Source organism: Alosa sapidissima, chromosome 19 (assembly GCF_018492685.1).
Source record: "Alosa sapidissima isolate fAloSap1 chromosome 19, fAloSap1.pri, whole genome shotgun sequence".
Taxonomy (NCBI): Eukaryota; Metazoa; Chordata; class Actinopteri; order Clupeiformes; family Clupeidae; genus Alosa; species Alosa sapidissima.
This window is the reverse complement of record NC_055975.1, coordinates 29,955,583-29,979,958: the sequence shown is the minus strand read 5'-3', so window position 1 is coordinate 29,979,958 and position 24,376 is coordinate 29,955,583. Positions and strand designations below refer to the sequence as shown.

The 24,376-nt window shown below is 41.7% G+C and overlaps 1 protein-coding gene across 1 annotated transcript; it reads left to right on the top strand.

The window, feature by feature from the left end:
• Nucleotides 1–674: 674 nt before the first annotated feature.
• Nucleotides 675–23,769, top strand: zgc:152670 (uncharacterized protein LOC557059 homolog). Its single transcript, XM_042072996.1, has 14 exons — nucleotides 675–813; nucleotides 5,032–5,128; nucleotides 6,508–6,647; nucleotides 8,270–8,407; nucleotides 9,451–9,690; nucleotides 11,964–12,121; nucleotides 17,076–17,252; nucleotides 18,348–18,415; nucleotides 19,782–19,881; nucleotides 20,125–20,175; nucleotides 20,264–20,314; nucleotides 21,994–22,062; nucleotides 22,712–22,808; nucleotides 23,401–23,769. Exons 1-14 carry the CDS (start codon nucleotides 738–740, stop codon nucleotides 23,469–23,471), a joined length of 1,533 nt encoding a protein of 510 aa, XP_041928930.1. The 5' UTR covers nucleotides 675–737; the 3' UTR covers nucleotides 23,472–23,769.
• Nucleotides 23,770–24,376: the final 607 nt, after the last annotated feature.

The following is a 24,376-nucleotide window of genomic DNA, read 5'->3' as shown; positions in this document are numbered from 1 at the left end:
GGGGGCAGTATTATACCCTACTCACTAGGCTGGGTGCAGTATACTCACTAGGCTGGGTGCAGTATACTCACTAGGCTGGGTGCAGTATACTCACTAGGCTGGGGGCAGTATTATACCTACTCACTAGGCTGCGTGCAGTATACTCACTAGGCTGGGTGCAGTATACTCACTAGGCTGGGTGCAGTATACTCACTAGGCTGGGATACCCTACTCACTAGGCTGGGTGCAGTATACTCACTAGGCTGGGGGCAGTATTATACCCTACTCACTAGGCTGGGGGCAGTATTATACCCTACTCACTAGGCTGGGGGCATTATACTCACTAGGCTGGGGGCATTATACTCACTAGGCTGGGGGCAGTATTATACCTACTCACTAAGGCAACTTCATTAGCTCTGAGGGTGCTTCCCAGCAGAGTGCACTCAGCACCTGACAGGAGTAGACAGCGACTAGTTTCGGGAAGGCCCTGAGAAATCTCCCGTTAGGTTGTAAACAGGTTATAAACAGACTGCAGGAAACCCCCATAACCCGTGTGTGTGTGTGTGTGTGTGTGTGTGTGTGTGTGCCATGGCTAGGCATGAGATTGGTTTCACTTCAGACTGGTTGGTCAAGTTTTGTCCACTAAGACGTCTGTGGCACGTGATGGCTCGTTTTAAAGGGACGACAGTGACAGGCAGGGCATCAGACGCGGAGTTCAAGAAGACGGCTGTGTGTGTGTGTGTGTGAAGTACGAAAAGATGGTGCTAAGACAACTCCTGTTATTCCTGCTGCTGGGGAAGCTCTCCACTGGACATGAGTACTACTCTTCTACAGGTAACACACACACACACACACGACATGAGTACTACTCTTCTACAGGTAACACACACACACACACACGACATGAGTACTACTCTTCTACAGGTAACACACACACACACACACACGACATGAGTACTACTCTTCTACAGGTAACACACACACACACACACACGACATGAGTACTACTCTTCTACAGGTAACACACACACACACACACGACATGAGTACTACTCTTCTACAGGTAACACACACACACACACACGACATGAGTACTACTCTTCTACAGGTAACACACACACACACACACACACGACATGAGTACTACTCTTCTACAGGTAACACACACACACACACACGACATGAGTACTACCCTTCTACAGGTAACACACACACACACACACGACATGAGTACTACTCTTCTACAGGTAACACACACACACACACACGACATGAGTACTACTCTTCTACAGGTAACACACACACACACACACGACACGTTGCTGCTGGGTCATGACACTACTCCTCTGGTTACATAGAGGCCTGGTTGATTGATTTTTTAATTGATCTCCATCTCCATTGAAGTTTATGGAAATGTAGTATTAGTATACCAATTTTAAACTTTAAAAATAAGTAAATATACATAGTTAACTTTTTGTGTACTGATCATAAATTGATTTATCCTAAAGTGTACTTGGCTTATACTGATAACATAAAGGTTTAAGTATATCTAGCCTTTACTTGGTACTTAGTATACTGACAGAGAAGTCCAAGTATATTTACTTGTAGGTAGCCAGAGACTGATCTTTGAGGCTGCATGACATATTCTGGGTTGGATTAATTACTTAAGTCGTTATGTTTTGGCCACAATATTTGGTTGAACACCACTGATGGAAGTATTTAGATTAAAAAAGCCAGACAGTACACTAAATGTCACAGCCATGCCAGGTTCTGCCTCAGCCACACCCACTCCTCAATCGCCGGCAGCCACTCAATCATTCTCCCCTGAGTACTGAGTACTGAGTACACACCTGTGGGTAATCACACTGAAACTCTTTTTAAGCAGCTGAGACCTGGGCTACCTGTCTGTGTCTGTCCTCGTCGCTGTTCCAGAGACTCAGATCGGTGCCCTTGGCCGTCACACAGTGCTCTCTGCCCTTGATCTTGGACTTTTCTCTCCCTTAGTTAAGTCAGTATCTTCTGTGCGTTTGGACATTCTTTAAGGACTCTCTTTGGTTTTCCGTTTATGCTGTTTCTGGATCTTCTGTGTGTTTTTGGAGGCTTCTCATTTACCCTGTTCATTTTGGATTGTTCTTCTGTGAGTTTAGACTGAGACACGTATTCTTCTAATAAATACTGCTTTGATGCTTGAACCGATCCTGTTAACCTGAGTCTGTGGGTATCCTGACACTAAACAACTGATGAAAGTATTTGGATTAAAAAAGCCAGACAGCACACTAAACAACTGATGAAAGTATTTGGATGAACACTGAAATGTCTTGTGTTTTATACTTTTTTAATCCAGTGTTTTTACCTTTGTTGAAACTACAACTACCTGAATGCATAAATTAATCTCCATAGACATTTTGATTTATATAAAAAAAAAATTGTTGTGATTTTTTTTGTATGTGTAGTTCATTGGTATTATTTATATTAGTGAACTTTAAGACTACTTAAAGGACATGTAAATGTGCTTCAAGTATAAATATCATACCTGAATGGAAACCTAGTAGTATACTTTAAAAGTAAGATGTGAAGTCCATGTAGGCTAAAGAAAACTTACAAGTATACTTGCAGTATAATAATTATTAAAACTTATTACACGGCAGAAAACTTATTTCAGGGCGGAACAAGACCCCTCCACTGCACGTCGGGGTCCGGTTCGCCCTGTCGGGACTTATTTTCCCAATAATGACCAGCGTTCTATACATTATCCCTTACTTATAGTTTACTGAGGATATACTTTAAGTATATTATCATGAACTAAAAAGTGAGATAGAAGTACATGATGGTAGGTGGCAGCAGTGGCTCAGGAGGTAGAAGAGTCGTCTAGCAACTGGAAGGTTGCCAACTCCTCCTGATCCTGTCAAAGCACGACACCTGGCAGCCTACACCATCGTTGTGTATAGGGATGTAACGATTACCGGTATAATGGTAAACCGCGATAAAAATGTTGACGATAATAATTACCGTTTTCATTTCAAATATCATGATTATCACTGTTGATTACCGCAGTGTGGAAACCGAGTTTTTAATCCTTCCCAGCTTCATCCGAGCCTGCTTTTGACATACAGTAGGCCTGGTACAATGGAACAAAACTGGTACCCTACTGATTCTGTTCTCTAATTGATGGTTTTAACTACGATTCGGATTAGGCTACACCTGATTTTAAAAGGCGGAACTTTTTCACCACAAAATGTGCACTGTATCATGTACTGTAGCCACTCTGCGTCTTTTTATGTTCGCGTCCACATTAAATCCATTCCACTCACGATATCAGGAGAATACAGTAGCCTAAAGTTTTATTTTGAACGCTTACTTTGGTCTCACTCATTGCATCCAAATAACAGAAATAGCAAACTCCAAGTTATGGTAGGGTAAGTTAAGCTATAAGCACATAGCCAATTAAACATGAAGAAAAAAGTGAACGGGACACTTTTTGAAACTATTTCAGCTTGTGTAGGCCTATCAGTGCTTTCTGAACATATTGAACACACTTTTAGAAATACCGTGATGATACTGAAAACTGTGATAATTTTGGTCACTATAACCGATATCGTTACATCCCTAGTTGTGTGAGTGTGTGAATGAGAGGCATGACACCTGACCATTAGTACACTACCAGTACACTTCTAATCCATTGACCATTAGTACACTACCAGTACACCTCTAATCCATTGACCATTAGTACACTAACAGTACACCTCTAATCCATTGACCATTAGTACACTAACAGTACATCTCTAATCCATTGACCATTAGTACACTACCAGTACCCATTTAAACCCTTTACCATTAGTACACTAACAGTACACCTCTAATCCATTGACCATTAGTACACTAACAGTACACCTCTAATCCATTGACCATTAGTACACTAACAGTACACCTCTAATCCATTGACCATTAGTACACTACCAGTACCCATTTAAACCCTTTACCATTAGTACACTACCAGTACACTTCTAATCCATTGACCATTAGTACACTAACAGTACACCTCTAATCCATTGACCATTAGTACACTAACAGTACACCTCTAATCCATTGAACATTAGTACACTAACAGTACACCTCTAATCCATTGACCATTAGTACACTACCAGTACCCATTTAAACCCTTTACCATTAGTACACTACCAGTACACTTCTAATCCATTGACCATTAGTACACTACCAGTACACCTCTAATCCATTGACCATTAGTACACTACCAGTACACCTCTAATCCATTGACCATTAGTACACTACCAGTACCCATTTAAACCCTTTACCATTAGTACATTACCAGTACACCTCTAAGTTCAATACATGCACCTATAGGAGACTGGATCTGCTCCCTGATTTCTTAATTCAATGATTAAGATGTACATCCCCAACCGCCCACTGCGGTCTTCTGATGAGCGTCTGTTGTGTTTGCCAGCCATAAACGCTAGGTCAAATTCAAGACTCTTTTCCTCAGTGATTCCATGTTAGAATGAGTTGCCCAGTGTGTATGTGTGTGTGTGTGTGTGTGTGTGTGTGTGTGTGTGTGTGTGTGTGTTCCTGTGATAGTTTTGGGTCTTTCAAGAGGGATCTAAATCTGTTCAACACTTTGTTTATTAAGCATTAAGCGTAACAGAGGTGTAAAAGTCTGGCTTCAGAAAGTAAAAGTTAAAAGAAAGTAAAAAGATGAAATGAAAGAAACTAAAATATCAGGATATAAAAGAGTTTAAGTGCAAATAGCAGCTCAGTTTGAAGTTGTTGGTTGAGGATTGGTGGCATTTTTATACTTACGAGTTAATTTTTATTAACTGAAAAGTGGGCCAATCTAGTCCGAAGAAGTATTAAAATAGTACACTGACAAGTATACCACAAGTACTAGTAAACTAACATTAAGTAAACTTGAGAATTACACCTCAACTGCGCTGAAGTGTACTTAATAAAATGACCTAATTAAATACCTAATGCCTGCTGATCTGTATCTTGTAGCCTCTTTGTCTGTAAAGATATGTGTGTTTCTGGATCTTTCAGAGGAGATGGAAGATCTTATGATTGTGGATCAGACCCTCATGCTGAACTTTGCCAGATACATCAGGGAAGAGATAAAACACATACACGAACTAAACAGGTAAAGCTCATACTTGTGTGGTAGATGGATCATATGGGTGTGTCGGTAACACTGAGGTCCCTCTTTAGTCTCAGCTGTGTGATATGTATTTTAATATATTCAAACACAAAGGCTTTCACCACTTATTATACCAATGATCAAAATAGGTGGCTCAGCCAACATACACAATACGGCGCCATCTAGGGGAATGGAGAATTACAACACGTGTGGCTCTGCATTTTAAGTGGACTACAACTTAAAAAGGGCATATTTTAACTCTTTTCCCACAAACATTTTTTTATTAATTTTATTTAACCACTATTACTATAATAGTATGTCCCAAAACACTAATATTCCTATAGTTCTTTTTGGTTAGTGTATGGATCCTGACATCTAGTGGCAACGTGATGTTAGGGTATAGAACACTATGGATGACCTCTACTAATGTGTTCTGTGATGTTAGGGTAGAACACTACTGATGTGTTCTGTGATGTTAGGGTATAGAACACTACTGATGTGTTCTGTGATGTTAGGGTAGAACACTACTGTGTTCTGTGATGTTAGGGTATAGAACACTACTGATATGTTCTGTGATGTTAGGGTAGAACACTACTGATATGTTCTGTGATGCTAGGGTAGAACACTACTGATGTCTAGTGGTTCTGTGATGTTAGGGTAGAACACTACTGATGTGTTCTGTGATGTTAGTGTATAGAACACTACTGATATGTTCTGTGATGTTAGGGTATAGAACACTACTGATGTCTAGTGGTTCTGTGATGTTAGGGTATAGTTAGGGTATAGAACACTACTGATATGTTCTGTGATGTTAGGGTAGAACACTACTGATGTGTTCTCTGATGTTAGGGTATAGAACACTACTGATGTGTTCTGTGATGTTAGGGTAGAACACTACTGATATGTTCTGCGATGTTAGGGTAGAACACTACTGATGTCTAGCAGTTCTGTGATGTTAGGGTATAGAACACTACTGATGTGTTCTCTGATGTTAGGGTAGAACACTACTGATGTGTTCTGTGATGTTAGGGTATAGAAGACTACTAATGTCTAGCGGTTCTGTGATGTTAGGGTAGAACACTACTGATGTGTTCTGTGGTGTTAGGGTATAGAACACTACTGATCTCTAGTGGTTCTGTGATGTTAGGGTAGAACACTACTGATGTGTTCTGTGATGTTAGGGTAGAACACTACTGATGTCTAGTGGTTCTGTGATGTTAGGGTAGAACACTACTGATGTGTTCTGTGATGTTAGGGTATAGAACACTACTGATGTCTAGTGGTTCTGTGATGTTAGGGTATAGACCACTACTGATGTGTTCTGTGATGTTAGGGTATAGAACACTACTGATGTCTAGCGGTCTCTCTCTCTTCCTCTCCAGAGTGCTGAAGGTCTTGCGGGGCCTCTCTGTTGACCAGCCAAGTGACCTCAGCAACCCCATCACAGCCTACCAGCTGGTGAACCGAATCAAATGGAAGTTTAATGACATAGTGAGGTACACCCAACAGAGGCCCTCAGACGGTATGACCACACTGTGGTGTGTGTGTGTTTTAGATTTTGCCATGGCCATGACATCCTGCCATGTCCCACGCTGTGGTGTGTGTGTGTGTGTGTTTTAGATTGTCGGTATGGCCACAGCATCTAGTCACGTTTCACAATGTGTTCTTTTACAATAAGAAGGGAACTATATATGGTAGCTTAAAGGATAATTCCGGTATTAAGCACTTTGAGTCCCTTTCCTGGTTTGTTTTGGATGAACTAGAGTGGTGGACACCGAAATTTTGACGATTGGTCCTGTCTCGACTTTTCTGACTCGTTTTGAATCGCCTTTACTGCTTCAGAGTGGCTGCCTATGGGCATAAGTATAAGTATAGTATAAGTATATATACTCTTTTGGTCCCGTGAGGGAAATTTGGTCTCTGCATTTATCCCAATCCGTGAATTAGTGAAACACACTCAGCACACAGTGAACACACAGTGAGGTGAAGCCCAGACTAATCCCGGCGCAGTGAGGGGGTTAGGTGCCTTGCTCAAGGGCACTTCAGCTGTGCCTACTGGTCGGGGTTCGAGCCGGCAACCCTCCGGTTGCAGGTCCGAAGTGCTAACCAGTAGGCCACGGCTGCCCTTTATAACCTTTTCTTTTTACCTTTTCAAGAATGAATGCGACTCTAACCGCTTAACGTACAGACATGTTGAAATAACCGTTCTGAAGGTCTGGAGTGGGGCAAGAGAGTTATTAGTTCAGAGTTATCAGAGTTATTAGTTTCCCCCATAGACTTGAATGGCTGTGATGTCATAATGGCCTAAAGCCAGCTGAGTAGTTCCCGGGCTAATCAGAACACTGGCACAGGTGTCACCTGTGAATCCAACTGTCTCAGCTTCTAATGCATTCAATCTGGCACTCCCCTAAAACTACACATCCCGTAATTAACTTGTGCGCATGCACAGTAGCGTTCTCCTTGCGTCATTGATTCCTACAGGCCACTTCACACGCCATAATTGCATTCAACCACACTCCTTTCAAGCATCCTCTTGAAGAAAGTTTACTTTCTTGTTGTCTGGTTCGTACAACGACGATGAAACGGACGTTTTCCTACCCCACCCAATGTAAGTTACAATTAATTTGTGTTTTTTATTCGAATGGAGTGTGTGAAGTCTGCTTAAAACGACTCGGCTAATCAAGTAAGCAAGCAAGTTGGCGTTAGCTTCAAACTTGTAGCTTAGCAACATACTCATAGATGCTACGACGTTAAAGGGATATGCCACCATTTGGGGAAATACACTCGTTTTCCACCTCCCCTTGAGTTAAACTGTTGAGTTTTACCTTTCCCCAGTTCATCCAGCCGTTCGCCAAGTCTGACAGTAACACTTTTAGCTCCAGCTCATTGAATCAGATTAGACCCTTAGCTTATGCAAGTACGCGATTCAAAACGAGTCAGAAAAGTTGAGACAGGACCCATCGTCAACATTTCGGTGTCCACCACTCTAGTTCATCCAAAACTATCCAGAAAATGGACTCAAAGTGCTAAATACCGGAATTATCCTTTAACATTCATTCATTGTTGTTTTAATGAGTGTGTGTGTGTGTGTATGATGTACTGTTTACGTGTGTGTGTGTGTGTTGATGTGTGTGTGTGATTCAGATTTTCTGGAGGCCCTGTCCTCTACACTTGAAGACCTCCCAGAGCAGAAGGAGGTGGACGGAGTGGCACTGGGCCTCATCAGACTGCAGGAGATCTACAGGCTGGAGCCGCAAAGCATCATGGGACATGGCCTGGCAGGTACACACACACACACACGGGCATCTGTACACACATACACAGACGCACATACATAAACACACACACACACACGGGCATCTGTACACAAATGTATACACATTCATAAACATGCACACACACATGTGCACACATACAGATACACACAGGTACACAAACACACACACCTGCAAGCACATACACTCACACAAACAAGCATATACACATACAAATAAAGTAACACACACACATGGGCACCTGTACACACAGTCACACACACACCATACCTGTCAAAACTCCCGTTTTTCCCGGGTTTCTCCCGTATTTCAAGGTTATCTCCCAGCACCCTCCCGTTTTGTTATTTCTCCCGGAAAACTCCCGTAATTTGCATGGCAATCAAACTTCATTTTAAAATCATTGATCCATTCAGGTTGCCAGATTGTGTATGAAATACACCCTACACATACACGATCACTTAGTTTCAATTTCAACCGTTTTGTCATAGGCTAAAACCTGGCAACCCAAAACCCAAATAAGGAAGCGGGTGCCGACTGCGCAGCCTGAGTCTCGTCGTAAGCAAGCGTTGAAGTTGAATGGCCTACTCCAGAACTAGCTGTTGTGAAATTGTTGGGAATTTAATTGATAAACACATCACATAAACTGTTATTGAGTGTTGTTGATACACTGAACTTGTTCCCTCGGAACCAAATCTGACAGCAAGCAGCTTTGGAGTTTTGGAAGTAGGCTGCAGGCAGGCAGCTGGTGGATACATAACTGGCATGCGTAAGGTAATGGTAAGGTAAAAGCAACGACCCCCCCCCCCCCCCATATGCACACACGTACATAAACACACACACAAATGCGCACACATACATACACACACACACACACACACACACACATTTACACACTCACACATACACACAGATACTGTACACAAACACACACACACCTGCAAACACACACCCACATGCACACACATACACTTACACAAACAAGCACATACACACACACATAAAGTAACACAAACACACACACACACCTACGACTGTGTATTTCTTCCCCAGGTACGAAGCAGGCCTCCCGGTTAGACCCAGACGAGTGTTTCCACGTGGCTAAGGTGGCGTACAAGAATCAGAAGTTCCAGCTGGCCTGTCTGTGGCTGCAGGAGTCGTACCAACTCCTGAAGAAAGGGAACGCAGCCTGGGTCTCCATCAGTGATGTGAAGCTTCTTTTCGCCTCGTCAGCCTTCAGCCTGGGAGACTTCGACACGGCCATTGACCTCACCGAGCAGGTGGTGGACGAGGGTAGGCTACGTGATTACCAGCAGCAGTGATGTCAGAGCAATAATGTTGACCGCTGTTCAGGCTGCGTATCTTTTCTTATATGTAGGCTACAAATGGCTGTAGAACCCATTATCCACTCAGTAAAAACAACTAGTCCATGTGAGGAAATACACACAAAAACAAAACAAAAAATGTTTCACCATTCGACACTACTGTCTGCATATAGGCTATGCAGTTAGTGTGTAGGATAGGTTACTGCTAACCTGACCCTCGCCAGATGAATTTCGTTCCGCTTAGCTCCGCCTAGCTCCACTCACATCCATCTGGGACCTCTTCCAGTGAGAGTGATTTCTGCACCAGATTGTATGGTAGAGCCAATCAGGACGTAGGGCGGGAGTTTCATAGATGTTACGTAGCGTAGAAGCGACTGTGAGACTGTTCTCAGTGTCACGGGTTGGCTTTGATGTGAGTGGTTGAAGTAGCACATCAATAGATGACGGACAAGTGGCTTATCCAATCATATGCAAGCATTTTTTGATTAGGCCCAGCCTTCTGAAGCACCACTCCAATAGATTGATCCCAGATGGATACAGTAAGTGGTGCTAGGTGGAATGAAATTCATCTGGCGAGAGTCAGGTTAGGTTACTGCAGCTAGGCTATGCAGTTGGTGTGTAGGATAGGCTACTGCATATAGGCTAGGCTATGCAGTTGGTGTGTAGGATAGGCTACTGCAATAAGGCTATGCAGTTGGTGTGTAGGATAGGCTACTGCATATAGGCTATGCAGTTGGTGTGTAGGATAGGCTACTGCATATAGGCTATGCAGTTGGTGTGTAGGATAGGCTACTGCATATAAGCTAGGCTATGCAGTTGGTGTGTAGGATAGGCTACTGCATATAGGCTATGCAGTTGGTGTGTAGGATAGGCTACTGCATATAGGCTATGCAGTTGGTGTGTAGGATAGGCTACTGCATATCGGCTATGCAGTTGGTGTGTAGGATAGGCTACTGCATATAGGCTAGGCTATGCAGTTGGTGTGTAGGATAGGCTACTGCATATAGGCTAGGCTATGCAGTTTGTGTGTAGGATAGGGTACTGCATATAGGCTATGCAGTTGGTGTGTAGGATAGGGTACTGCATATAGGCTATGCAGTTGGTGTTTGGTGTGTAGGGTAGGCTACTGCATATAGGCTATGCAGTTGGTGTGTAGGATAGGGTACTGCATATAGGCTAGGCTATGCAGTTGGTGTGTAGGATAGGCTACTGCATATAGGCTATGCAGTTGGTGTGTAGGATAGGGTACTGCATATAGGCTAGGCTATGCAGTTGGTGTGTAGGATAGGCTACTGCATATAGGCTATGCAGTTGGTGTGTAGGATAGGGTACTGCATATAGGCTAGACTATGCAGTTGGTGTGTAGGATAGGCTACTGCATATAGGCTATGCAGTTGGTGTGTAGGATAGGTTACTGCATATAGGCTATGCAGTTGGTGTGTAGGATAGGCTACTGCATAAAGGCTATGCAGTTGGTGTGTAGGATAGGCTACTGCATATAGGCTATGCAGTTGGTGTGTAGGATAGGCTACTGCATATAGGCTATGCAGTTGGTGTGTAGGATAGGGTACTGCATATAGGCTAGGCTATGCAGTTGGTGTGTAGGATAGGCTACTGCATATAGGCTATGCAGTTGGTGTGTAGGATAGGGTACTGCATATAGGCTAGGCTATGCAGTTGGTGTGTAGGATAGGCTACTGCATATAGGCTATGCAGTTGGTGTGTAGGATAGGCTACTGCATAAAGGCTATGCAGTTGGTGTGTAGGATAGGCTATGCAGTTGGTGTGTAGGATAGGGTACTGCATATAGGCTATGCAGTTGGTGTGTAGGATAGGCTACTGCATATAGGCTATGCAGTTGGTGTGTAGGATAGGGTACTGCATATAGGCTAGGCTATGCAGTTGGTGTGTAGGATAGGCTACTGCATATAGGCTATGCAGTTGGTGTGTAGGATTGGCTACTGCATATAGGCTAGGCTATGCAGTTGGTGTGTAGGATTGGCTACTGCATATAGGCTAGGCTATGCAGTTGGTGTGTAGGATAGGCTACTGCATATAGGCTATGCAGTTGGTGTGTAGGATAGGCTACTGCATAAAGGCTATGCAGTTGGTGTGTAGGATAGGCTATGCAGTTGGTGTGTAGGATAGGGTACTGCATATAGGCTATGCAGTTGGTGTGTAGGATAGGCTACTGCATGTTTGAGCATCGGTCAAATCCATCCTTGTCCTCATGTTCTCCAGATCCAGCTAATGAAGAGGCCCGGCTCCAGCTGCTGAAGTACCGGCTCCACAGAGTCACCCAGCCGATCTTCACCCAGCCGACCATTGACCTGTTTACGATACCAGAACCATCCAACATGTCCTACGTGGCCCTGTGCAGAAGTCAGCGCAGCAGAATGGCAAGTTACCTTTATCCTTTAACTACAGTTCATTAGCCTAGCTAATGTTTTACCTTTATCCTTTAACTACAGTTCATTATCCTAGCTAATGTTTTAGATGTATCATTTAAGCAGTTCATTAGCCTAGCTAATGTTTTAGATGTATCATTTAACTACAGTTCATTAGCCTAGCTAATGTTTTAGATGTATCATTTAAGCAGTTCATTAGCCTAGCTAATGTTTTAGATGTATCATTTAAGCAGTTCATTAGCCTAGCTAATGTTTTAGATGTATCATTTAACTACAGTTCATTAGCCTAGCTAATGTTTTAGATGTATCATTTAACTACAGTTCATTAGCCTAGCTAATGTTTTAGATGTATCATTTAAGCAGTTCATTAGCCTAGCTAATGTTTTAGATGCATCATTTAACTACAGTTCATTAGCCTAGCTAATGTTTTAGATTCACCATTTAAGCAGTTCATTAGCCTAGCTAATGTTTTAGATGCATCATTTAAGCAGTTCATTAGCCTAGCTAATGTTTTAGATTCACCATTTAAGCAGTTCATTAGCCTAGCTAATGTTTTAGATGCATCATTTAAGCAGTTCATTAGCCTAGCTAATGTTTTAGATGTATCCTTTAACTACAGTTCATTAGCCTAGCTAATGTTTTAGATGTATCATTTAAGCAGTTCATTAGCCTAGCTAATGTTTTAGATGCATCATTTAAGCAGTTCATTAGCCTAGCTAATGTTTTAGATGCATCATTTAAGCAGTTCATTAGCCTAGCTAATGTTTTAGATGCATCATTTAAGCAGTTCATTAGCCTAGCTAATATTTTAGATTCACCATTTAAGCAGTTCATTATCCTAGCTAATGTTTTAGATTTATCATTTAACTACAGTTCATTAGCCTAATGTTTTAGATTTATCATTTAACTACAGTTCATTAGCCTAGCTAATATTTTAGATTTATCATTTAAAGGTTGTATCAGCAATAGCGGGGATACGCCACTTCTGTTGATGTTCAAACAAAACAGAGAGCTAGCTCGCTACTCCCTCCCCCTCCCTCTCGTGCAATTAAAACTCTCCTAAACGTGCATCTCGTCGGTTATTCATTGAAACACTTTATTTTCCCTTTGAGTGGGTTGCCAACCCTTGTTGGTAGCAATTGTTTTTGTGTACAGACAGGGTTGCCGACACTCACGCTTTCAGCACCAATCTCACGCTCTCACGCACACGCAAGAAATGTCACGCCAAATCCATTCTTTTTTTTTTGCAATCCGTTCATTTTTTGTTGATGACTAGACTAGACCACTAGCCTAGAAATCTAGACGCACCCTAGCGGCGGCAAATTAATTTGCTCAGCCTGTACGTCTAATATCAAACCATAGGATGGCCTGCCAGGCTAGACCACAGCATTGTTTCTAAATGACAGGATATGAGTTTAAGGCATACTTATGTCTAGACCAACAGCAGGTAGGTCTATTATCCGCCTACAACGTTCTCAGCGCAGTTTTCTCTGATTGTTGATTCACCGACTAGGCTATTTTAATCCGGTCCGCGGCACCTTCACGGAACACGCTGCTTTAGACATGAGGCAGACCGACAGAAAGTGTGGCCGCCCATTCTTCTCTAGGAACTACTCGAGAAGTAGCCTCACAGACATCACATGAAATAACTTTTTCTCATCTTTTATAAGGTGCTATAGCCGCTATTTGCAAGAAATAATCATATTAGGCTACTATAGCTCTGCGCTCATTTCAATGAAATGAAGGGGGGCCCATTTCATGTCTGTGCCCAGGGGCCCAGTAGCTCATAATCTTTCCATGCCACAGGGTTAAAACACTGGTCTTGTTTTCAAGTGCAATCAATAATTGTACATTTTGAAGAAACTTAAATCATGGATTATACTGTACATAGCAAAAAAGTCTGGGGACAGACATTTTTAAAATTAGGTTTAGGGAAAAATTTAACACACACGCACTATGACTTCACAAAATCTCACTCCAGCCAAACACCCAAAGTTGGCAACCCTGGTACAGATCTCAGAGCCTAGTCTGCCTACAGAGACACATTTTTTTGACGGCATGCGTATGGGGCAGGCAGCTAGCGGATCGTTAGGAAAGATTAGATGAATGTGATCATTTATGTTTGGGCCTTTTTTGGCCCTGAAATCGCTGATACAACCTTTAAGCAGTTCATTATCCTAGCTAATGTTTTAGATTTATCATTTAAGCAGTTCATTATCCTAGCTTATGTTTTAGCTTCATGACTTAACTAGCTCACTTGGGTTCACATGCTCACGCGCCTCACCTTGTATTTCTCACAATGACTAGTAGTGGGGCGACTTAACTGTAACATTCACAAGAATTGACATAAAAGTGATTTGAAATGGTACAACATAAAATACCCAGATAGCAAAATCAGATTGGCAGATAGCGGACCGCTGGTGGTATGCTGCCGGTGGCGTGCCACTTGTGGTCCACCGTTAGACCACCATCTCTTTAAATTTAACTTGTAATGAATATTAAGAAAAGTTCACAAAATGATATATGGAGTGCTGTGTATGTTACTTTTTATCAGAGACGCATAGAGACACAGCTTGCATGAAACTAGTAGCTTCTTTTAATAAACAGCACAGAGCGGTGGCAGCAAAACAGGCATAACCAATCAACACAGGATCTCATTCTATAGTAGGGTTTCTCAACGGGGGCGTTCATACAACCTAGGGGGGCGCTGGGAACGTAAGTTTTTTTTTTTTTTTTTTTTTTTTTTACATTTTAAACTTTCATGGTTTTCACATATTTTTGGTGCAAAAATAGGTACAGTACATTTTACTGTTCTATGCTCAGTGGTCATACAGTGCAGTTCGGGCCTGCACACGCCCGGACTCACATCCCCCAGCCCCAGCTATCGTCATCTCTATAGTAACGCCGATAAACATAACCCAAGTTCGCGGCTTAACAATTCAATAACCAATAAAAATGTACACAATTCACTGTGACGTCTTCATCTTTAATAAAACAACACAAACAAACATGGTGGATAGCAAGAAAAAGTGCCGACAGTATAATGCAAATTACATCAATTATGGATTTATTCCTTCACCGATGAACACTACTTTACCTACAGTATGTGCCTGCTCTGCGATCACATTTTGTCGAATGAGGCCATGAAACCCTCGCGGTTACAGGAACATTTCATTCAAAAACTTCCCGACAAAGCATCCAAAGATCCGGCCTACTTCAAGTCTCTGAGGGATCAGCATTCAAGGCGTCCTACCATCAACCCCCTGTTTGCCCGGAATGTCAATCAAAGTGAGAACGGGTTGGTGGCGTCTTATAATATTGCTATTAGTGTTTTTTTTTTTTTTATCCAACCAGTCTCCTATTGCTTCTAACAGTGGGCTAAATCTGCTTAATAATAAAATAGGCTCATAGGGACATTTTCTTATAATTCCAGAAGAAACCAAAACAGCACAGAAATGGGCTCTTTTTTTTATTTAAGCAATATAGCATGAGTGTGAGTGGCCTATAGCCTAGTTTTTTTTTTTTTTTAATTGTATGTGTGTGTGTGGGCGGGGGTGGGGGGGCGCCTGAAGATCAAAGTAAGGTAAGGGGGGCGCCCTTTGCTCAAAAAAGGTTGAGAACCACTGTTCTATAGGCATTACTAATCACCAACTCTTACAGAACTGACTACTATAACGATTGAAACATATGACATGATGCCATCTCTTTAGGGGGCTGTCTTTTTTGGACAGTTCTACGAAAGGTTATACTGCTTGGTGAATTACCCCAGTCAAAGCATTTGACTTATATTTACCTTGACTTATCCTTTTTAATAAGCATTAAAGTGTAATTCCAGCGAAAATTGACCCAAGGGTGTTTTTCTACATAAAAACACATCAAATAAGCCATGGAGACAGTATTTTTCGTTGATCAACCACTACAGAGCTGGCTCTGGTATACGTTATAGCCCCAAATAGCAAACAGTGGATTAGCTAAGGGCCGTGAGCGAAACGCTTCCCAAATAGCATTTTTTTTAACCAGTAATATTGTTTAAAACAGCATCAAACCTTGTCAGTAGCTTGCTTAGGGTCCTTACACATAAAGTGAAGCACCAACAGCGTAGTTAGCGAACCCGGAGTTTATTACAGAAGACTAAAAGAACACTTACCAACTGTCCCCACCAGCTTCTCTTGAAGAAAAGTCCATATAAGGCATTACCTTCCGGCATATAGACGTCATGCTCCGTGTCAGCCCTCAGTCTTCTATGAGATTAACAGTCTTCAGTAATAACAGTCTTCTGTGACAGAGGTGATTCTAGACCTAGAGCTTTGCTGGGGCACAGGCCCCCAACTCTCTGAATAGTTTATCAGAAGGCTATGTTTAGTTTTACAGTAGGACAGCTTCACAAACAATATAGGCTACTTTTACAGGACTCTCTCTACATATACGTATTATTAATTGTCTGCATGTGTGCATGCAGCCTACGCATGGTGTGAGTGTGTGTGTGAGGGAGAGAGCACAAGCTGGTAAACTGTTGCTAAATTTAGGCTACAGTGACGCTAAGCATTGAAAAACAGCGATCAACTTGTCATTTTTTCTGTCAAACTTTGTTGTAACATTAAAACAGGGGACGACTTACTCTGTGCTCAAAGTGATGTGACGAGCTCCAGCGGTTTCCACTGTGAAACACTCTGAAGAATCATGTGAACGATTTTCATTGGTTGTTGCTTTCAGTCTTACCCAGCTAGAGGTGTTATTTCCTGATTGGCTATTATGGCCACTTTCTTTTTGTCCTTGTTTTTTTTATTGGCTGGTAAGTGACAGGCTCGAGTCATGACTAAAGCAGGCACAGAGATGCGCTCATGAATGCCATTTCCAGCGAGAGCAGCGCTAGAATGTGAGCGATGTCAACACAATATAATTTACTGTAAGGTCTCTGCTATTTCTCCCATTCTTTGCCCTGCAGACCCCCCACAGACAGAGGGCGCTGTTCTGCAGATACAGCACTGCAGGAGGGAACCCTCGCCTCATGTACGCCCCGGTGAAGGAGGAGGACGAGTGGGATCACCCAAGAATCGTCCGCTACCACGACTTCCTGTCTGAACAGGAAATGGACATGATAAAGATGATGGCCAGGCCTGAGGTAACCCCACCAGCTCAGACGGCTGAATGATTTACAGACAATCAGTTATCAGATTTATAAAATAAATACTCAGAAATGAAAGATAAATGTTAATGAATTACAGCTATAAAACAGGCACGACCAACATGACTCGACACAAACTATTATATGCAGGGCTTTGAACCGGTTCAAGGAACGAAAACGAAAACCGGGAACTTTTTGTATTTTACAGGGAACAGGAACAAAACCGGAAACGTTATTATTTTTTATGTTCTGGAACAGGAACACTTATTTAAAAATAATGGTAACCGGTTAATACCGGTTTTATTTCGTTCCTCAAAGTTTTCGTTGCCTAAAAAAAAAAAGTAATTATTTTCCTGCGCACGTTACCATGACGGCTGAGGTTCACTTCCTGTGTGACATCACATCAGACATTCGCTGACTGTATGGAGAGAGAGCGGTGGATTACAAAGTCTCCACTCCACATCTTAAATAAGGGGTAAATTACGATCCATCGTTAATTAAAACGCTCATTCTAAACACAATAGCTATATTTTTCGACTCCACGTTAATGATGGACTAGCGAACATTTGGCTAAATGGCGCCAACACCTCTGTTTGCCATACGGTGTTACGGTATGAGTAGGCCTACTGGATGGCCTTTCCCCCCGACAGTTGGAATTTGTTGTTGCCCGAGTGGCATAACCACGTGTCTTAATAATGTTGTTACGTTTGTGTGGACATTTTCTCTTTTAACAATAAACTACACATTTGAAATAATTGTAGGCCTATTTAATTATTATTATTATTAATAATATAATTATTATTATTTAATAATGGTTGTAATATTATTACATTTGGTTTAAGCTGGATGAGAAAGATGTGACATAATTCTATAGCATTAAACAGCTGACAGGAACGAAATTAACCGTTCCGGGAACAGTATTTTTTTGTTCTAACCGGTTCGGGAACGTCAATTTATTGGTGGAACTCATAACCGGAAACGTTATAATTCCGTTTCTGTTCGGAACGAACCGATTGGAAAAAAAAATCGGTTCAAAGCCCTGATTATATGTGTAGAATAAATATGAATACTATTCATTTTTTTGTATCTCAGCTTTCACGATCCGAAGTTGTTAATCTTGAAGAAACCGCATATGTTACGGAAAACCGTGTTTCTAAAAGGTGAGCTGGTCTTTCATTTTTTTTCTGAATGCTTCAACACTAAAGGTGATGATATATGGGGCAACTTTTTGAATAATGCTGCTGGGCAACCAGCCAACCACATAACCAGTTCCATGTGTTCTGATTGGATGATCATGAACATTCCTTTAGAAAGAAAATGGTGTTCAATATCAATGGGAACCTGCAAGAACCACAACACTTAGCAACACCGCCTAGCAACAACCAGGAACATCGCCTAGCAACATTGCTCAACATGTTGACTTGTGTATCATCAGCTTTACAGGAAAAATTTGCAAAAACAAATGTCAGATATTAGGCATGGAAATCACTGAGTCCTGTTGTACTGACTCCCATTCCCAAATATGTATGATCTTTTAGACTTTGTATTGGAGTGTTTATTTATTCTCTAATTGGTGGTGTTAGTGACACATGGTGTGACATGAGTTATTGTGTGTAAATGCATTTCATTTCACAAACAACCAAAACATAAATGTGATTTACCTGTTTTGGTTGGAACCTACTGTATAGGTTCACTGTTATAAATTACAGTGCAGATAGATAGATAGATAAATAGATAGATAGATAGATAGATAGATACTTTATTGATCCCCAAGGGGAAATTCAACACTTGGGTTTCTGACAAATATAACCACATTTCTTTACAGATTTTGCTATTATCGGTATATAGTTATGTTTTACATTCAGGACCAAAAGACAACGCCATGTCACATCAACCACCCAAAAACGTGCATTGCACCTAGTTAATGCCAACATTGCATATGATGTGGTGGCTTTCTTTTTTTAGCACAAATGTTTTTGCATTATTCAACAGCATATTTGTTGTTTGAGTAGAGTTAGAAGATTGTAATGTATTGTACTGCACTGATGGCGTGTTATGTACTGCACTGATGGCGTGTTATGTACATACACAGTTTAAACATTTGGTTATCTCACTGCAGCACTACAGTACATCTACAACAAAACGACATGCTTTTCATTTTACTGTTAGTGTGTAGTTGTTGCACAAATAGACATACTGTATGTAGTAGCTTTATATACCATGAGTGGACATATAAGTTGACATATAGGAGCATCATGTACCATGATGACCATAAAAACATGAGAGAGGAGTTACCAAATGAATAGGCCCATAACACAATAAAAGCCATAAGTAATTGAGTGGGCAATAGTTCGGTTAGCATGGAGAAGATATTACCAGCAAGTAGCATACACAGATTTTAACCATACGAATAACAACAGTGCTGATGGCTAAAAAGGTTATTTATTTAGTAAAGTGAGGGAGGGTGGAAGGAAAAGATTTATTAAAAGTGTTAACTGATCAGAGGTCTGTCTGTGCCCGTCTCAGTGCAGTGTTATATGATGTCATCGACCCGTCAGCCTCTCGCATCAGTCACAGGATTGCTGACATCACCAGTTTGGACATGGGGACAGCGGAGAACCTCCAGGTGATACACTTTAATGTGTGTGTGTCTGTGTGTGTGTGTTTATGCCTCTGTGGGTTTTGTGTGATGGGCCTGTACATGCATGCGAGTGTGTGTGTGTGTGTGTGAGTTTATGTGTGCGCAAGTGCATGTATGGGCATGAGTGTGTGCATGTGTGTCTGTGTGAGAGAGTGTGTGTGTATGTGTGCGTTTTTTTGTGCGTGTGTGTGTGTGTAACTGTAGTGATTTGTGTGTTTAATGTTTTAGGTCCTTAATTATGGAGTTGGGGGTCATTTTGGTCCCCACTATGATGCAGGAGTGAGTACAACATTCATTTGGCCATTTCATGGAATATTTCCACTAGAAACAATGTCATTTTCTAACCTTGATACTTTGTGCCTAAAAGGAAGGGATACGAGATGAAAGGGGTGACAGGATTGCTACTGTGTTGATCTATGTAAGTGTTGTTTTATTAATATTCTCCTATTCAAATGATCCTCTTGACCAGTGGCACTGAATAATTAACTACAGGGGCAATTGACCAGTTGGACTGAATTACTACCTAGCAGTGGTCTGCGGGTACGCTCACAAGTGGCCCGCGCTCGCTCGGAACTTAAATCAACTCGATCGCAACTTGAACCGCTAAAATTAATTAAGACAAAATGATACCCAACCCGCAATCCGACGCGCTTATTTACAAAATGGTTCATGTGGCCCAACATGCAGTGTATCCTTAATGAGCAATGTAAAAGCTTTACATGTGCAGCGACAGAACCCTCCTTAATGCAGCAGTGCGTAGGCTACCATCAGACTACATGAACAGGGACAGAACCCTCCTTAACGCAGCGGTGCGTAGGCTACCATCAGACTACATGAGCAGGGACAGAACCCTATTTAACGCAGCGGTGCATCAGACTACATCAGCAGGGACAGAACCCTATTTAACGCATCGGTGCATCAGATTACATGAGCAGTGACAGAACGCAGTTCAGCACCGTTTTGCTTTTTAAACTTTGTTCTTCTAGTTCTAGGGGCTGTGTGTGTGTGTGTGTCTTGGCACAGTGCTAGGGGCTGGCAATGTTCATAAGATTTCTCCACATGACATTGCTTTCTCCAACTTATGTTATTCTTGCCGTAAGTCAGCTGTGTTAGTCTCAGCACATTTTTTATGTATATTTTGATTTCTTGAATGGGAGTCAATGGGAGCCATAAATCTCAGACTAGCGGTGACCAAAGAATACTTTGCCGGATAGCGTGACACAGTTAGGCTGGCAGAGTTCTACAGGCAGCGTTTGTGTCGAGTCATGTTGGTCGTGCCTGTTTTATAGCTGTCATACTTTTAAATGGCTTCACAAGAAGAGCATAGCACATAATCAGCACTACTGTCATCCTCTTTAAGAACCTCTCCAAATACATCCCATATTTCGCTTTTCCCAGATGAGTGTCTTTATTATTTTAAATTCTCGCGTCTCCAGCTTCTCACCTGTCTCCAACCTTATCCTTCTGTCACACAGGTAGTCTATGTGGCAAGATTGTGCTGCATGGATTGAAGTCATTTAGCCAATAATGTCGTTGACACCGTTCAATTTCGAGCAACCCGCGTACCACTGCTACCTAGAAAGGCAATTAACCAGTGGGTCTGAATTACTATTGTGTGTGCGTGTGCGTGTGGAACTCATTAGCTGTTCTGAGTTGATGTTTACTATATATGTGTGTGCGTGTGTGTGTGTGTGTGTGCTGTGTGTGTGTGCGTGTGCTGTGTGCGTGTGTGTATGTGTGTGCGTGCTTGTGTGCGTGTGCTGTGTGTGTGTGTGCTGTGTGTGTGTGTGTGTATGTGTGTGCGTGCTTGTGTGTGTGTGCGTGTGCTGTGTGTGTGTGTGTATGTGTGTGCGTGCTTGTGTGCGTGTGCTGTGTGTGTGTGCGTGTGCTGTATGTGTGTGTGTATGTGTGTGCGTGCTTGTGTGTGTGTGTGTGTGTGCGTGCTTGTGTGTGTGTGCTGTGTGTGTGTGTGTGCTGTGTGTGTGTGTGTGTGTGTGTGTATGTGTGTGCGTGCTTGTGTGTGTGTGTGTATGTGTGTGCTGTGTGTGTGTGTGCTGTGTGTGTGTGTGTGTGCTGTGTGTGTGTGTGTGTGTCTAGCTGAGTGACGTGGAGGTGGGTGGAGCTACAGTGTTTCCTGAAGTTGGAGCTGCATTACAGCCAATTAAGGTAAAAAATCTCTACAAACACAGTGTGTGTGTGTGTGTGTGTGTGTGTGTGTGACTTGACTGTCTTGCACCAGAAGGACCAATGGACTTAAAACAAGGCGCAGCTCAACCTGTGTACTGTATGTCTGTGATAGTACCTTTAGTCTAATAATAATAATATACTGTTTCTGCAGGTCTAATAATAATAGATACCATTTCTGCATGTCTAATCATAACAATAATATATAATGTTTCTGCATGTCTAATAGCAACAATAATATATTCCGTTTTTGCTAATATAGTTTCTTCATGTCTAATAACAATAACACCGTATCTGTGTGACTGGTGGCCACATAAGCTATTCTCACTAGTTGCAAATAGTCTGGTGGAAAGCCACATAAGCTATTCTCACTAGTTGCAAATAGTCTGGTGGAAAGCCACATAAGCTATTCTCACTAGTTGCAAATAGCCTGGTGGAAATAGCCACATAAGCTATTCTCACTAAGTGCAAATAACATTGATGGCTATTGGGTGCAAACACCTGGGTGCAAATCTTATGTGTTTGTATATGTGTGTCTATTAGATTCAACTTTATTTTAGTGTGTGTGAGTGCGTGCATACGCGTGTGTGTGTATGTGTATGTTTCTGTTTATATGTGTGTGTGTTTGCAGGGATCAGCTGTCATGTGGTTCAACCTGCTGCAGAATGGAGAGGTGGATGACCTCTCTCTGCACTCTGGCTGTCCCGTGTTCAAAGGCAATAAATGGGGTACGTTCAATATACAATGCTTTCAGGGGCAATAAATGGTACGTTCAACAACCAAATATTTTGTTTAATCCGTTTTCCCAGTCTTGAGATGTGGGATTACATAATCTGTTTTCCCAGTTTTGAGATGTGAGATTATATAATCTGTTTTAGCCAGTTTTTGAGGTGAGATTATTTCATCTGTTTTGCCCGTTTTGAGGTGTGAGATTATATAATCTGCTTTTCCATTTTTGAGGTGTGAGATTATATCATCTGCTTTGTCAGTCTAGAGGTGTGGGATTATATAATCTGCTTTGCCAGTTTTGAGGTGTGGGATTATATAATCTGATTTGCGTGTCGTGAGGTGTGAGATTATAATCTGTTTTGCCCGTTTTGAGGTGTGAGATTATATAATCTGCTTTTCCATTTTTGAGGTGTGAGATTATATAATCTGCTTTGTCAGTCTAGAGGTGTGAGATTATATGATCTGTTTATCCAGTCGTGAGGTGTGGGATTATATAATCTGCTTTGCCCGTTTTGAGGTGTGAGATTATATGATCTGTTTATCTAGTCGTGAGGTGTGGGATTATATAATCTGCTTTGTTGTCTCCATCAGTCGCCAACAAATGGGTACGAGAACGAGGGCAAGAGTTCCGGAGGAGGTGCTCCTTAAACCCTTGGGAATGATACCATACACACAAGCAGACACACACACACACCAGAGTTTCCGCTAGAAAAAAATGGTGCCGGTCAAAGTGACCGGCAGAGGTTTGGTTTTCCGGACATTCTGATGATACGCCGGTCAAATATCCTATTATCCCTACCACGCAGCATCAGGCGGGAGATCGAATGTTGCGTCATGTAGCATCCAGCACGAATGGGTTAAACCATATACACTACATCCTGACCATTGCTGAAGAGTGCATGGGTGTGATTGTACATGTTTTTGTAATTGTTATTTCTGACCTGTAAAAATGTTAATTGAATTTAAATGTTAATTGAATTTAATTTAATTTAATACTCCACACGATTCCCCAGTATGTGTTTTGTCTTAATCTGTGAGGAAGAATAAAAAAGGCACTAAATCTGTGATTAACTAGATGTACCGCAGAAATACGTCACGTTTGTCAAATTGTGTTCATTTCCTACTTTGTTCCTTTTTTGTGTGTTTGTAATTGAGTGTGTGCAGAGTTTGTGGTTGTTTTTGTGTATATGTGTGCTTCTGTGTGTGTTTATTGAGTGTGTGCGCCTGCATGTAAGCATGTTTGTGTATGTAGGTGTGTTTGTATGTGTGTGACGTGAGGGTGTGTGTGTGTTTATGTGTTTGTCGTGTGTGTGCATGTATGTACAGTATGTGTGTGTGCATGTGTAGTGTGCTATTCAACTACTACCAATAACCTAGCCCATCTGTTACAATAATGTATACAGAACTGGTTCCTTCCTTCAAAATACTGTAGGGGACTAGTGAATCACCATCATTTAACAATGTTAACAAACAAACATCAAATGTAAAGTGTGTATATATATATATATATATATATATATATATATATATATATATATATATATTTTTTTTTTTTTTTTAACAGGAG